The 16432-nt window shown below is 44.7% G+C and overlaps 1 protein-coding gene across 1 annotated transcript; it reads right to left on the bottom strand.

Annotated features, from left to right (window-relative positions):
• Positions 1 to 867: 867 nt before the first annotated feature.
• Positions 868 to 10794, bottom strand: LOC140495126 (scrapie-responsive protein 1-like). The gene is made up of 3 exons (XM_072594567.1): positions 10109 to 10794; positions 9095 to 9343; positions 868 to 1674 (listed from the first exon to the last, which is right to left on the bottom strand). Exons 1-3 carry the CDS (start codon positions 10270 to 10272, stop codon positions 1620 to 1622), a joined length of 468 nt encoding a protein of 155 aa, XP_072450668.1. The 5' UTR covers positions 10273 to 10794; the 3' UTR covers positions 868 to 1619.
• Positions 10795 to 16432: the final 5638 nt, after the last annotated feature.

Below are 16432 nucleotides of genomic sequence, written 5' to 3' on the forward strand. Positions count from 1 at the left end.
GAACACATCGCCACCATATCTCTGCAGCTGACATATGAAGAAATACCTGATAGTGAGAGCGACAGAGAGCATGAGCCTTGGTGGGAGGTGTGTGCAGTAGAGGAGATAGAGGGAGAGTGATGTTTTCGTGAGAAGGTGCTGGCTCTTACCTTCAGAGTGGAGATGATCGTTGGCCTCCTGGCAGCATTGCTTGTGTTCTTACTCACTGTGGATGCAGCACTGACTCAGGTGGCAATCTAGGACCAGGTTGGTGGAGTTTGCTGGTGTGATCACCTCTGTAGATTTTGAGGGAAAGAGGTCAACCCACCTTTACACCGTCTTGTTAACCAGGACCTCTGTCTATCAACAGAGTGAGCTGTCAATTCTCTTCTGTCCCCCATATCCGAGGCAATTGACAGGAGCTGTGCAGGGCAACTCCAGGCTGATGGGGATCGACCTGGTGCATCACTGCCTTTTAACTATGGTGCTGGTGTCAGGAATCCTGGGAGGTCCCAGCAGTGGCACATACTTCTGCCTTTGGCAAGAGGACCAGTATGACCAATGGCGCACCTTCGAGGTGTGGTGCATTTGTTATGAGGGACATTTCAGAAAATAACGTGAGAAGGTTAGATGGCTGTTTTTTATAGGTGTGCATGCGATGGGCTGAAGGGCCTCTTTCTGTGCTATAGATCTCCATGACCCTGAGTCCAAATCTCGCTAGGCCATAGAGATAAACCATCCTTTAAATTAACATCGCCAATTTCTGGTAAAAAGTCAGCCTTTTGAAAATATTTGCCTCTACTTAGGACTCCAGCAACTATATAGAAAAGTACATCTTATAATTAAAGTTAGAATGTTTGTGCAATGAAATAAACTTTGACTCAGTGGAACTGTCAGTATTTTTATTACAGCAAGTAAATCAATTACAATAACAAAACTATTAAAATACATAAGAAAATCTATAAAATGGAGTGTTAATATCAGTACTTGTAAATTTTACTTGAAGCGGTAAGTTAGCAGTTGCAAGGAAAACAAATAGCACGTTTGTGTGGGTTTCCTCCGGGTACTCCGGTTTCATCCCACAATCCAAAGATACGCAGGCCAGGCAATGCTAAATTGCCCATAGTGTTAGGTGCATTAGTCAGGGGTAAATAAATGGTAGGGGAATGGGTCTGGGTGGGTTACTCTTCAGAGGATCAGTGTAGACTTGTTGGGCCGAAGGGCCTGTTTCCATACTGTAGGGAATCTAATCTAATTATATGATTAGTTTGGATAAATATCAGTATTTTAAGTGCATTTCAGCTTGTTATTTTAACATCCAGAAATCAAATATATTTTTAGAAAAAAAGAGTGGTGTTAATATGATTGAACAACTATTTAGTAAGATGGTAAACAATGATTGTTGATTTATATGTTAGATTGAAAAAGCATGCACTGTATTGTTATTTCAATCTTTGAAATTAAAATATAACTTAACAATTGTTCATGCAAAAAAGTACGTGTGTTGTGGGGCACATTCTACAAATGACATTTTAGGAAAATCACAGGAGATTTTGTATAGTTCTATAGGCAGGGAGTAGGTAATCCTTTCTTTGATTGCAGACCAGTGAATGGTTTTCAAGCTGCTGTTAAATTTCTTTTCATTGGGAATTGCAAGGAATCACAAAAGAAATCTTTGGTCCAAAGAATATGTCCCTGAAACAGAACAAGATGGAAAGCTGTGAAATGTCAACAGTTTCTTCCAAGGTCGCATTTCAGCTTTGACAGATCCTGTCAGGAATGGTTGAGTGGTGATGAGCAGCACTAGGTAATGGGTGATGCTAAACTCTAGCAGTGCTGCTCGTTAATAGACAATAGACAATAGGTGCAGGAGTAGGCCATTCTGTCCTTCGAGCCTGCACCACCATTCAATATGATCATGGCTGATTATCCTTAATCAGTATCCTGTTCCTGCCTTATCTCCATAACCCTTGATTCCACTATCCTTGAGAGCTCTATCCAACTCTTTCTTAAATGAATCCAGAGACTGGGCCTCCACTGCCCTCTGGGGCAGAGCATTCCACACAGCCACCACTCTCTGGGTGAAGAAGTTTCTCCTCATCTCTGTCCTAAATGATCTACCCCATATTTTTAAGCTCTGTCCTCTGGTTCGGCACTTACCCATCAGTGGAAACATGTTTCCTGCCTCCAGAGTGTCCAATCCTTTAATAATCTTATATGTCTCAATCAGATCCCCTCTCAGTCTTCTAAACTCAAGGGTATACAAGCCCAGTTGCTCCAGTCTTTCAGCGTAAGGTAGTCCCACTATTCCAGGAATTGACCTCGTCAACCTACGCTGCACTCCCTCAATAGCCAGAATTTTTGGAGACCAGAACTGCACACAATACTCCAGGTGTGGTCTCACCAGGGCCCTGTATAGCTGCAGAAGAACCTCTTTGCTTCTATACTCAATCCCTCTTGTTATGAAGGCCAGCATGCTATTAGCTGTACCTGCATGCTTACCTTCATTGACTGGTGTACAAGAACACCCAGATCTCTTTGTACTGCCCCTTTACCTAAATTGATTCCATTGAGGTAGTAATCTGCCTTCCTGTTCTTGTCACCAAAGTGGATAACCATACATTTATCCACATTAAACTGCATCTGCCATGCATCTGGCCACTCACCTAACCTGTCCAGGTCACCCTGTAATCTCCTAACATCCTCCTCACATTTCACCCTACCACCCAGCTTAGTATCATCAGCAAATTTGCTAATGTTATTACTAATACCATCTTCTATATCATTAATATATAGTGTAAAAAGCTGCAGTCCCAGCACGGATCCCTGCGGTACCCCACTGGTCACTGCCTGCCATTCCGAAATGGAGCCGTTTATCACTACTCTTTGTTTCTTTAATGTTAGCAGACCTCTCCTACAAATAATACCACACCTAACAACAATTGTCTCTTCATATCGATCCCACACTGCTGTGGGTTTGCTGCATTGTGATTTCTGACCGATTTCTCTCTTCCCTTCCACAGGGTCATCATAACCAAGTTTACTGACCATGCCACTGTCCTTTTTTTAACTTAGATTCATAGAGTCATCGAGATGTACAGCATGGAAACAGACCCTTCGGTCCAACCCATCCATGCCGACCAGATATCCCAACCCAATCTAGTCCTAGCTACCAGCACCCGGCCCATATCCCTCCAAACCCTTCCTATTCATACACCCATACAAATGCCTTTTAAATGTTGCAATTGTACCAGCCTCCACCACTTCTTCTGGCAGCTTACTCCATACCTATACTACCCTCTGTGTGAAAAAGTTGCCCCTTAGGTCACTTTTATATCTTTCCCCTCTTACGCTAAACCTATGTCCTCTAGTTCTGGACTCCCTGACCCCAGGGAAAAGACTTTGTCTATTTACCCTATCAATGCCCCTCATAATTTTGTAACCCTCTATAAGGTCACCCTTCAACTTCTGACGCTCCAGGGAAAACAGCCCCAGCCTATTCAGCCTCTCCCTGTAGCTCAAATCCTCCAACCCTGGCAGCATCCTTGTAAATCTTTTCTGAACCCTTTCAAGTTTCACAATATCTTTCCGATAGGAAGAAGACCAGAACTGCATGCAATATTCCAACAGTGGCCTAACCAATGTCCTGTACAGATGCAACATGACCTCCTGTACGCAATACTCTGACCAATAAAGGAAAGCATACCAAATGCCGCCTTCACTATCCTACCTACCTGCGAATCCACTTTCAAGGAGCTGTGAATCAGCACTCCAAGGTCTCTTTGGTCAGCAACACTCCCTCGGACCTTACCATTAAGTGAATAAGTCCTGTCAAGATTTGCTTTCCCTGTGGGCATCGCTGGCTAGGACAGCATTTATTGCCCATCCCTGATTATCCAGCGGGCAGCTAAGGGATACCAACATTGTTGTTGGTCTAGAGTCACAGTCGGCTGATAATTTCCTTCCCAAAGGACATTAGCTAACCAGATGGGTTTATTTTAAAAAAAACAATTCTGGTCACCATTAGACGAGTATTTCGGATTTTCGTTGAATTTGGAATTCACCACGGGCCACGATTAGATTCAAACCTGTGATCCCGGAATTGGGCTGGTAGATCTGAATTGGTGCCATCAGTGTTACACCATCACCTCCCCCAGGGTGCGAGAGCAGAGAATCTTTGGAATTTTCTCTCCTGAAGGGTTGTGTATATTCCATCAGTGACTAAAAGTTTCAGCTGATATAGGATTTTAGTTTCTCACGGAATCAAGGGATGTAAGAATGGGTGAGAAATTGGACTAAAATCCAAGATCAGCCATGATTGTATCAACGGGCAGTGCAATCTGAATAAATCACATGGTCTGCTCTCGCTACTTTTACCCTGTGTTAGTAAGAAAGCATTTGAAGTGCAGGTTTTAACTCTAACTCCAGGCTGCATATGAATCTGATCACTCAAACACACACATTACCCCACCATCATTACACTGGAATTCCCACCCCAGCACCTTCATTACGGGACAGCTACCCCACCCCCACACCAAACCAGATCTAACACCCCTTGCTCTCCACTATCCTTCCAGACCAAATTGACTGACTTGACCAAGACCCTATTCTGCTTCCAATCACCGCCAATCCCCAGTTCCAAAGACTACCATCCTAACCACAGCTGCCTCAACAGGCTTCAAATTCTCCAAACCCAACCAACACTAAGCACTCACTCACTTAACTCATCCCCCATCCACTGGTCACCCTATCCCTCACCCAACAGGGCCCCATCACCTGGCACTCTACCAGCTCACCCACCTGGCATCTTACCTCCAGTCACCTGGCACCTTGTAGCTGAAAGTGAGGACTGCAGGTGTTGGAGATTAGAGTCAAAAGTGTGGTGCTGGAAAAGCACAGCAGGTTAGGCAGCATCCAAGGAACAGGAAAATCGATGTTTCAGGCAAAAGCCCTTCATCAGGAATGAGCCTGGGAGACTCAAGAGAGATAAACGTGAGGGGGTGGGACTGGGGTGAAGGTAGCTGAGAGTGCAATAGGTGGGTGGAGGTGGGGGGTAATGGTGGTAGGTCAGAGGGGAGGGTGGTGCAGATAGGTAGAAAGGAAGAATGACAGTTGGGGTAGGTCATGAAGGTGGTGCTGAGCTGGAAGGTTGGAACTGGGGTAAGGTGGGGGGAGGGGGAAATGAAGAAACTGGTGAAGTCCACATTGATGCCGTGGGATTGGAGGGTCCCGAGGCAGAAGATGAGGTGTTCTTCCTCCAGGTGTCGGGTGGTAAAGGAGTGGTGGTGGAGGAGGCCCAGGACCTGCTTGTCCTCAGCGGAGTGAGAGGGGGAGTTGAAGTGTTCAGCCATGGAACGGTGGTGTTGGTTGGTGTGGGTGTCCTGGAGATGTTTTCTGAAGCGCTCTGTGAACATCTGCAGGACACGCACAACAATCAATCCCACCGCCCCGTGGCCGAACACTTCAACTCCCCCTCTCACTCCACTGAGGACATGCAGGATTTGGACCTCCTCCATCGTCACTCCCTTACCACCTGACGCCTGGAAGAAGAATGCCTCATTTTCTGCCTTGGGACCCTCCAACCCCATGGCATCAATGTGGATTTTACCAGTTCCGTCATTTCCGCTCCCCCACCTTATCCCAGTTTCAACCTTCCAGCTCAGCACTGCCCTCATGACCTGTCCCACGTGTCCATCTTCCTTCCTACCTATCCACTCCACCCTCCTCACCGACCTATCACACTCTCAGCTATCTTCACCCCAGCCCCAACCCCTCCCATTTATCTCTCCACACCCAAGGTTCACAGCCTAATTCCTGATGAAGGGCATTTGCCCGAAACGTCGATTTTCCTGCTCCTCGGATGCTGCCTGATCTGCTGTGCTTTTCCAGCATCATACTCTCGACCTGGCACCTCATGTCATGCCCCCCACCCTCCATACCTATTGTCATTGTATCTGCTCACTCACCTGCCACCCTACCCTGTCACATACCTTAGACACCTATGTTCTCTCAGCAGCTGTTAAAGTGTTTCAACATAGATCCACTCACTGCTGTGGATTCCAGGCCATGACTTGACAGCTTCAGTTGAGTGGCCTCCTGGCCCAGAGGTTTGCACAGAGAACACCTCCAAAGGTAAGTGGGTACTTTCTTGTCCAATAAGAGCCAGAATTAGGGAATCTGTTTCTGATCAGAACAGCTAGGCCAATACCTAATTGCAAGTACAGTGTATGAACTTTTGGATTTTCATGAAACTTCCACTTGAAGCTTAAGATATTGCTCAAGTTTTTGTACGCATTTTAATTTGTGAAAAAACAGCCTGGTATTTTCTTCATGAGTTTATTAAAAGTGTAAGTATATTATGGTGATTCATCGCAGGACTAACTAAGGCAGTATACATCACCAACCTTCTAATATCCAGAAACTGACTGCTTAACAATAATGCAATTTTGTCAATTAGGACCACCATTTTTTTTCCCCTGGAGAACAGTAAGTATTTGGAATAGCTGCTGGCTTGCACAGTGAGAGCCTATTCACTACAATTATTTCAAGTGAGAGCTGATTTCTATTTTCTGGCTGGGCCTGCTATTACTTCGTAACATGAAAGGACAGTGCTAGCATTAGCAAGACCACAGTGATCTCCTGAACTGACTTTGATTGCTCAAGAGTGAATCAGAGGACAAGTTGTAGAGTCAAAGAGGTCTGCAGCATAGAAAAAGTCCCTTTGGCTCATCTTGTTCACGCTGGTCAAAAACAACCAGCTATCTAATTGCAGCACTTGGCCCATAGCCTTGTATGCTTGCCAACACAAGTGCACATTTGAAATACTTCTTGCAGGTTTCTGCCTTTACCACCCTTACAGGCAATGAGTTACAGGTTCCCATCACCCTCTAAGTTAAAAACAAAATTTTCCTCACATACCCTTTCAGGTTTCTGCTGCTTTCCTTAAATCTATTCTACATGGTAATTAGTTCCTCCAGCAAGGGGAGAAGTTTCTTCTTGTCTACCCTATGTATGTCCTTCATAATTTTTTACACCTCAGTCATGGCCTCTCTCTATTTCCTCTGTTCTAAGGAAAACAAAATCAGTCTGTCCAATCTTTCTTCCTAATTGAAACTCTCCAACCCAGACAATATCCTGGTAAATGACCTCTCACCCTCTCCAGTGCTATTACATTCCTCCTAGAATATGGATTCCAGAACTGCGCACAATACACAAGCTGTGGCATAATCTCCCTGCTCTTAAACTCTATGCCTCAGCTAGTAATTGCAAGTATCCCATATACCTCTTAACCACTCTATCCATCTCTTCCACTACTTTAAGGGACTGGCATACATGCACACCCAAGGTTCCCCTGATTCCCGGTGCTTCCCAGGGTCTTACCTTCATCATGTATTCCCTTGCCTTGTTTAGAGGCATTTGGATGGGTATATGAATAGGAAGGGTTTGGAGGGATATGGGCCGGGTGCTGGTAGGTGGGACTAGATTGGGTTGGGATATCTGGTCGGCATGGATGGGTTGAACCGAAGGGTCTGTTTCCATGCTGTACAGCTCTATGGCTATGACTCTAAGTGCATCATCTCCCATTTATATAGATGAATTTCATGCTAAAATTATACACTTGCATCTTATAGGCTGCTTTCCTGTTGATCCTCTTCAATCTATTGTCACTGACTCCATTCCTCTTCCTAACAGCTATCTGGGGTTGGGACTTCTCCAAATCATCATTTAGTATTTGACCAAAATAAGTCTCCCACAACTTTTCTGGACCATCACCAAGAACCGGTATTTCCAATGGCTCAGTAACTAAGCATTTCAGTGGTGATTTTTAAGGCTGAGGAGACACCATGTCAGGGGATGCAATGATCCAGTGATAGTATCACTCCACTATTCATCCAGAGACTCAGGTAATATTCTGGGATTTGAACCCTGTCCTGGCATATTATAGAATTTTAATTCAGAGTTGACACTGTGGTGCTGGAAAAGCACAGCAGGGCAGGCAGCATCCCAGGAGCAGGAGAGTCAACGTTTTGGCATAAGCTCTTCGGCTGCTGCTGTGCTTTTCCAGCACCACACTCTCAACTCTAATCTCCAGCATTTGCAGTCCTCACTTTCTCCTAGAATTTTAATTCCATCGAATGATGATTATGAAACCATTGTCAATTGTTGTTAAAAATCCAAATGATTCACTAATGTCCTTTCGGGAACGAAACTGCCATCCTTTCCTGGTCTGGCCTACACGTGACTCCAGACCCAAGCAATGTGGCTAACTCTTAACAGCCCTCCACATCCCATAAATGTGTAATCTTATCCTGTTACACACACCTGTAAGCCCCCCGCCCCCCCCCACCACTTCGAAGTATCGGTACTGAAAAGGCTCTGGTATCTGGTATGGGTTATTTCCTGCTCTAAAAGACCATGAGAAGTCTTGAGTTCAACTCTAAACCCTGGCAAAGGAACATTGTTCGCACAACCTAGGCCGGCGATTTTATGCAGATAAACACAATGTCATAATCTATACACAGCGAAATTCTCCATAATGTTAAACCTGGGCTGAGAGTGTCCTCTTATCAGAAAGGAAGGAAAAGATTTCACAGAACTATTCTGACGTGAAAGAGAATTCTGGCTAATGCCCCAACCAACATTAAACGTCACCGAATGTGCGGGAACTTATGAGGAAAAGGGATGTTACGGGTCAACATTAAATACAGCAATATTTTTCTGGCTAGAAAGCGCTGGGAGATGTCGAGTTGCGGAAGGCGCTTTCCAAATACAAACTTATGTGTTTACCACGTAGACGTTGCGTTTATTTGAGCCAAAACCTTTGTCTTGGGACGTTTTTCTTGATTCGTAAGGCGCTACATAAATGCATGCTGTGGAGGCGAGTGACTTGATAAATACTCAATGCCCTTCGCTATTCTAGAATTCGTGGCATTTGTCAGTCAGTGAATCGCAGTATTACAGGGAAAAAGCGTGTGCGACTTGGTTGAGTGAGTCATTCACTCCTGACAGTATCTGCAAATACGGTCGAGTGTGTTATCACTGCTCCCCCTAATGGCAAGGCCAGGAGGTGTGTGTCTGTGTGTGTGTGTGTGCAAGAGAGAGAGAAAAGACTTACTTAGGGCAGCAAAGCAATTCTTGGAAACTGCAGTAACACACAATCTCGCAGTCGTCCCCAGCCCAGAAGTGATCCGTCAACCCCTGGTCTATGAGCCGTAAGTGTTCGCTCCCTTCGGGGATGTTATGGCAGCTTCGACCCTGCAACAGCTTTTTGTAACACGACGGACGATTTGTCGGCATGGCTTGGGTAACCAGCAGCAAGCTCAAAAGCATAAGAACAATGGGCTTTTTCATTTTCCACTGGAGGCTAAGAGGCAGAACATGTCAGATCTTTAATCGACAAGTATGTATTTTAACACAGAGATATAAAACAACCCGGAAGACTTCGCCATGTTTAGATAAGCAAAAAAAAAACCCCATAAATATTGATTTTCTTTTTCTCCCACTTTTGTAATTCCTTCCTTGGAATAATGACTTTTAAATAAATACATCCAAAAAATTGAACTCTGCAATAAATATACGCTTTTGATTCCGTGCCTTTGCATTGTAAGTTCACCTGAAATAAATTTATTAAATAAGGATAATTTTACAATCCAGGAAGGCGTATGTGTGAGGCGATAATCAGTCAGTCATTCTCATTCAGACAGGGTGGTTGCTACGTTACCAATTCATATAGAATTGCACACGTGAAAAACAAACAAAAAAATTTAAAAAAAATATATATAATTGCTTTTTTTTGTAAGAAATGTAAAGAAACGAGAGGAAACACATTCAAAAGTAGCCCATTTAAGGAATCATTTTTTTTTTAAAAAAGGCCACACTTTGAACCTAGCCATAATCTGCAATTGCAAACTAGAAATTATCTGTTAACGTTTAAGATAATTCAGTTGTGACGGTAAACGGAATGAGTTGAGAGCAGGTTGTATGTATTAAATTTACTTTGAAGATTAATTGCTGAGGTCCAACTGTTGCTGCTCCTTTTTTTATACAGATGCGGAACGGAGGATTTTGAATACATGTTTATTTACACAATAGAATGAATTTTTAAATTTGTGGTGCAAAGATCACTTACCTTTCTAGAGTAGTGTGTGCCCACTGCTGAGGAGGACAGATGTGAACGCCTGGGCACTCTCCCTCAGTATGGGTTTGTAGAGACAGCAGCCACAAACGGGGCTTTGTGCTGGTCAGCTTGTAGCCAAAGCTCACAGGCTCTCTTCTCCCACCCCCCTCAGCCATCCAGGAATTAAAAATAACTAGCTCACTTCAACAGCCAGGATCCAGGGGGGAAACATTACGTGTTAAGAGAGAAAAGAAACAGTCACTTCACTTTGGAAGGAAGCGTTGAATGCATGAGAGCAGGAGGAATGAGAGACTGCCTTCACCCAGCCCCCTTAACCATGTGTTCAGGGTCTGCAGGAGACATATGTCATCGTTTACATTATCCTCTGTTTGTAAAGACCTGTTTTGATGAAGGTCGCAGTTCGGTTGTGAAGGGAGAATTTAGATCCATCCAGCTTAAAACCTCCCTTTGTTCTTAAATCTTTCACAGGCCTCTGTCTCTTGGCTGTAGTCTATCTACAGAACGAAAAGAGGCTCTTCGGCCCATCATGTCCATGTGGGTCATCAAACGTTCATCTATTCTGATCCCATTTTCTAGCACTTGACCCTTAGCTGTGTATAGTGATAGCGTTGCAAGTGTTTTTGTCTTGAGGGTTCCCGTCTCTAACACCCTTTCAGGCAGTGAATTCCAGAAACGCACAAGCCTCTGGGTGAAAGAAAATCCTCAAATCCTCCTTCCTTTAAAACTATGCCTCCTAATTGCTGATCTGAACTTTGTACAGCTCAGTTCTCCCACCGCAGCCTCAACAACTTCAGGCTGTTTAGTTTCAATTCTCAGCGGCATCGCTTCAGCCGAGGCAAAATTCTGGTGAATCTCCTCTTGCGGCCTTTCCTTCCTGCAATATGGTGACCCGAACTGCACAAAGTAGTGAAGCTGTAGCCTCACCAATGTTATATGCAGTATAGCCCAGACATAACCTCTGTGTTCACGGCTGAGCTTTTCCAGCAATTTCTGTTTTTGTTGCATTTGACTTCTTAAACACCGTGCTTACCTGTCCTGCAGCCTTCACTGATCTATGGACATGCTCACCCAAATCCTTCATCTCTGTACTTGCTTGGGCCCTACCATACAAACTATGACATCTGACCAAGGTATCTACTTGAAAAGGAAATACTAATGGCTATCGGGATGACGAATGGGGGTTCTGTTATGTTTAGCTAGCATATCCCAATGATATATTTTTGGGATTTCATAGCTCTGTATTGCAGCTGACGTTAAAACAGAAGAGGGCAAAATTGATATTAAAAGAAGGAAGTTATCTCCCTTTACCCCACGTGTTTCTATTGTAGGGATGCTTGCCTCTTTGCTTCCCTCCTTTTGAAACATGTGGCTTCCTCCTCCCAAGGCGATACAAGTTGCTTTCTAGACTTTTTCTTTTAACCCTGATACGCTCTGGACACAAAAGAGTAGCTGCAGAATTGGTGGCTGTCAGAGCGGGCTGTTTTGTTGTGAAAACAACAGAAAGACTGGCTCCCGGAAGCTCAGAGATGACACTGACGGCGACCAGGAGACTTGGGTAAAAGTCGAACAAAGCATCTAGTGGCGAGCTAATCTCTGCAAGGCTGTCAGTGAACCAAGTGCTTTGTCCGGTAACTTCTATTTTGTTCTTGTTTTGCTGCAGCTGTTTCACGTTTGTCTGCAACACTGCAATCTTTCCGATGAATATTACTTGGTGTTGCTCAACATTCTTTCATAATTGCACGCACGCAGACACACAAGAGAGAAAGAGAACTGAAAACCAATTTGCCACAGCGTGTTCAAAAGTGAAAGAAGCGCACAAGGAGGAGGAGGAAAAGTGGAGTTGCTTTTTTTTTAAATAGGGAGGGTGGAAGTAATGAAGGGAATGGCATTCTGCCCCCTGCTGACAGGTGAGCGATGCAGTAAGGCATGAGAGAACACGCAACACGCCCAGTTAGTTCATTCACTCGATTTAAATATCATCCCATGATATTTAAGGGCATAGCAGTATTTCGCTGTAGGTGTTACTACTCTTGAAGATTAATCTTGTTCAGATTTTAAACCAGCGCTGAAAACGTGTTGCTGGAAAAGCACAGCAGGTCAGGCAGCATCCAAGGAGCAGGAGAATCGACGTTTCGGGCATGAGCCCTTCGTCAGGAATGGCTCCTGAAAGAGTCCTGAAGAAGGGCTCATCCCCGAAACGTCGATTCTCCTGCTCCTTGGATGCTGCCTGACCTGCTGTGCTTTTCCAGCAACACATTTTTCAGCTCTGATCTCCAGCATCTGCAGTCCTCACTTTCTCCTCCAGATTTTAAACCAGGCAGGATGACTGATTCAAACACACAGAAACTGCAGGTTGGGGGCATCTATGGAGAGAGACAAAGTTAATTCTTCAGAATTACTTGACAGGATGCTACATGGAGAGGTTGAATAGGCTGGGGCTGTTTTCCCTGGAGTGTCGGAGGCTTGGGGGGGGGCGCTTATAGAGGGTTATAAAATCATGAGGGGCATGGATAGGATAAATAGATAAAGTCTTTTCCCTGGGTGGGGGAGTCGATATAAAAGAGACCTAAGGGGCAATTTTTTTTTCAGACAGAGGGTGGTACCTGTGTGGAATGAGCTGCCAGAGGAAGTGATGGAGGCTGGCTCAATTGCAACATTTAAAAGGTAACTGGATGGGTATATGAATAGGAAGGGTTTGGAGGGATATGGTCCAAGTGCTGGCAGGTGGGACTAGTTTGGGTTGGGATATCTGGTCAGCATGGACACGTTGGACCGAAAGGTCTGTTTCCATGCTGTACATCTCTATGGCTGATTGATCAGGGTGTTGTCTGAGACATGAACCAGCAAATGTCATTCACCTGTTTTGTTGAGTTGAAACAGGTGCAGTGCATGTCTGCGTATGGCAGGATGTCTCATTGCCAGAACTTTCCAACAAGCACAAAAACATCACCTGGCTGGTGGTGAAAAGGGGGGAGCACAGCAGATCAGGCAGCATTCCCACCTGACCTGCTGTGCTTTTCCAGCACCACACTCTTGACTCTAATCTCCAGCATCTTCAGTCATTACTTTTGCCTGTTGTGAGAAGGGCACTGCCTGTAAAATCCTTTCTATATGTCCAGTCCATCTGCGTCACTGCACGCTGCTCTCAAAGTGGCTGTGTGGGGAATGAGACTGTCACACATCTTCTGGAATGTATCTTTGCAAAGGAAGTCTGGAGAGCGGTGCAATGGTTTTTGTTGAGGTTTGTCCCAAGCAGCTCCGTGACATGGGATTTTGTGCTGCACAGTCTGTTCCCTGGGATTCACATTGCGACAAAAATCAAATGCAACTGGAGAACTAGCAACTTGGTGAAACTCTTTGGTCTGCCTGGAACTTGTTGGTACAAGGAGCTGACCTCAAACGAGTGTCGCAAGGTCCAAGGTCCAGGACCACATGCTGAGGGATGCACTAAAACTTGGGGGCAGCTGCTGCCAAGGCACAGTGGGGAAAGACCACTGTCTAAGATCTTTCTGTCAAACCACAGCGAGTCCGTTCAGTTATTGGACCACCCCCTCTGGTGCCTCAAATACATGTGAATAGTATCTTGCATAATTAAGAAATGCCTTTGAGTGTTTACAACCATACAGCAAGTCAATCCCCAATGTTTGTTTGTTCTCCATATGCAAAGACTGTACAGAACCGAACAACATTTGTAACCATGTATGTACACAGGTTTCTATGCATACATATATATATTTGCCAATGAGAAAGAAAGATCAGGGCTCTGTGTACACAAAAGTGTGCCACACAGCAGTCTTGACTGGTAAACCTAATTTGGATGCCATCATGAATTTTCATATACTCAGGATTGTCCAGTAAATGCTGTCCAATTGGAAAATCACAACTAACGTTGGACACTGTGTTGTGCGTTTTGCAAGCATGGGGTGGTTAGGTACAGACAGTGCCTTGCTTGTTGTAACCGGCCCACAGGATATTCTTGCTGGGGCAGTCTGCAAGTCCTTGCTCCTTATGGTCTTTTTTGCCTGACATCACACCAGCATTGAAGGTCATATGTCTCACTATTCATTTGTGTGATAGGCAGAATGTGTTTTTGGCTTGAAGGTAGTGTCCTGCTAATGGGAGCACCGTTTGTATAGCTACAATGCAATTTATCATGTATTGAGCTTGCTGTGGTGGAAATTGAAGCTAAATTGAAGTAACATTTACACCACACAAATGCCAGGTAATGACCATCTCCAACAAGGGAGGATCTAGACATTAGTCCTTGACATTCATTGGCATTACCATAACAAAAATCCCCACTATTGACAACCTGCAAATTGCCATTGACCAGAAACTGAATTCGAACTGTCATTTAAATACTGTCGGCAGCACAGTGGTTAGCACTGTTGCCTCACAGGCAATTCCTGCCTCAGGCGACTGTGTGGAGTTTGCACATTCTCCTCGTGCCTGCGTGGGTTTCCTTCGGGTGCTCCGGTTTCCTCCCACAATCCAAAAATGTGCAGGTCAGGTGAATTGGCCATGCTAAATTGCCCGTAGTATTAGGTGTAGGGGAATGGGTTTGGGTGGGTTGGTGTGGACTTGTTGGGCTGAAGGGCCTGTTTCCACACTGTAAGTAATCTAATCTAATCTAAAGTTAAGGTCAGTGCTTGGGAATTCAGCAGCTTCTGACTCCTCTGCCTGTTCATCATCTACAAGACAGATGTCAGGAGTGTGATAGAATTCTTCCCACTTGACTGGATGGATGCAACTCCAACAACACTCAAGAACCTTGATACCATCCAGGACAAAGCAGTCCACTTGATTGCCATCCACACGCATCCACTCCCTCCTCTATTGACAGTAGGAGCAGGTTGTACTATCTGAAAGATGCACTGCAGAAATTCAGCAAAGCTTCTTAGACAGCACCTTCCAAACCGCCAGCCTCTAACAGCCAGGAGGACAAGAACTACAGATACATGGGAACACCGCCATCTGTAATTTCCTCTGCAGGCCAGTCACCATCCTAGCTTGCAAATATATTGCTATTGTTTTGTTGTCATTGGAGCAAAATCCTAGAACGCCATCCCTAAGGCCTTTAGGGTGTTCTTACACCAAATGGATTGCAGAGGTTCAAAAATGCATCTCCATCTGCTGCACCATTCAATTGGATCGTGATTGATCCAAGATTTAGAATCATTGAGGTATACAGCATGGAAGCAGGCCCTTTGGTCCAACTCGTCCATACTAACTGGATATCCTGGATAAATCTAATCCCATTTGTCAGCATTTGGCCCATATCCCTCTAAACCCTGGATAAAAGCAAATTAGTGCAGATGCTGGAATCTGAAACCATAAGAGAAAATGCTGGAAAATCTCATCATGTCTGGCAGTATCTGTAAGGAGAGAAAAGAGCTGAGGTTTCCAGTCTAATTGACCCTTTGTCAAAGCTAAAGACAGCTTGACCAAAGGGTCAGTTAGACTGGAAACATCAGCTCATTTTCTCTCCTTACAGATGCTGCCAGACCTGCTGAGATTTTCCAGCATTTTATCTTTCGGTCCCCCTAAACCCTTCCTGGACATACACCGATCCAGAGGCCTTTTAAATGTTGTAACTGTACCAGCCTCCGCCACTTTCTCTGGCAGCTCATTCCATACACGTATCACCCTCTGTGTGAAAAGGTTGCCCCTTAGGTCCCTTTTAAATCCTTTCCCTCTCACCGTAAACCTATGACCTCCCCCACCCTGGGAGAAGACCTCATTTATTTATCCTCTCCATACCCCTCAAGATTTTATAACCTCTATATGGTCCCCTTTCAGCCTCTGACACTCCATGGAAAAGAGCCTGTTCCACCTCTCTCTATACTTCAAACCCTCCAACCCTGGCAACATCCTTGTAAATCTCTCTGAAGTGTTTCAAGTTTCATAAAATCCTTCTTTGAGGAGGGAGACCAGAATGGCTCACAATATTCCAAAAGTGGCCTAACCAATGTCCTGTATAGCTGCAACATGACCTCCCAACTTGTGTACTCAATGCACTGACCAATAAAGGAAAGCATATCAAACACCTTCTTCACTATCCTATCTACCTGCGACTCTACTTTCAAGAAACTATGAGCCTGCACTTGAAGATCTCTTTGTTCAGCAACACTCCTCAGGACCTTATAAATAAGTCCTGCCCTGATTTGCATTTCCAAAATGCAGCACCTCACATTTGTCTAAATTAAACACCATCTATCATTCCTTGGCTAATTGGCCCATCTAATCAAGATTCCATTGTGCTCTGAAGTAACCTTCTTCGCTGTCCACTACACCTCCAATTTTGGTATCATCTGC

Source organism: Chiloscyllium punctatum, chromosome 2, assembly GCF_047496795.1.
Source record: "Chiloscyllium punctatum isolate Juve2018m chromosome 2, sChiPun1.3, whole genome shotgun sequence".
Taxonomy (NCBI): domain Eukaryota; kingdom Metazoa; phylum Chordata; class Chondrichthyes; order Orectolobiformes; family Hemiscylliidae; genus Chiloscyllium; species Chiloscyllium punctatum.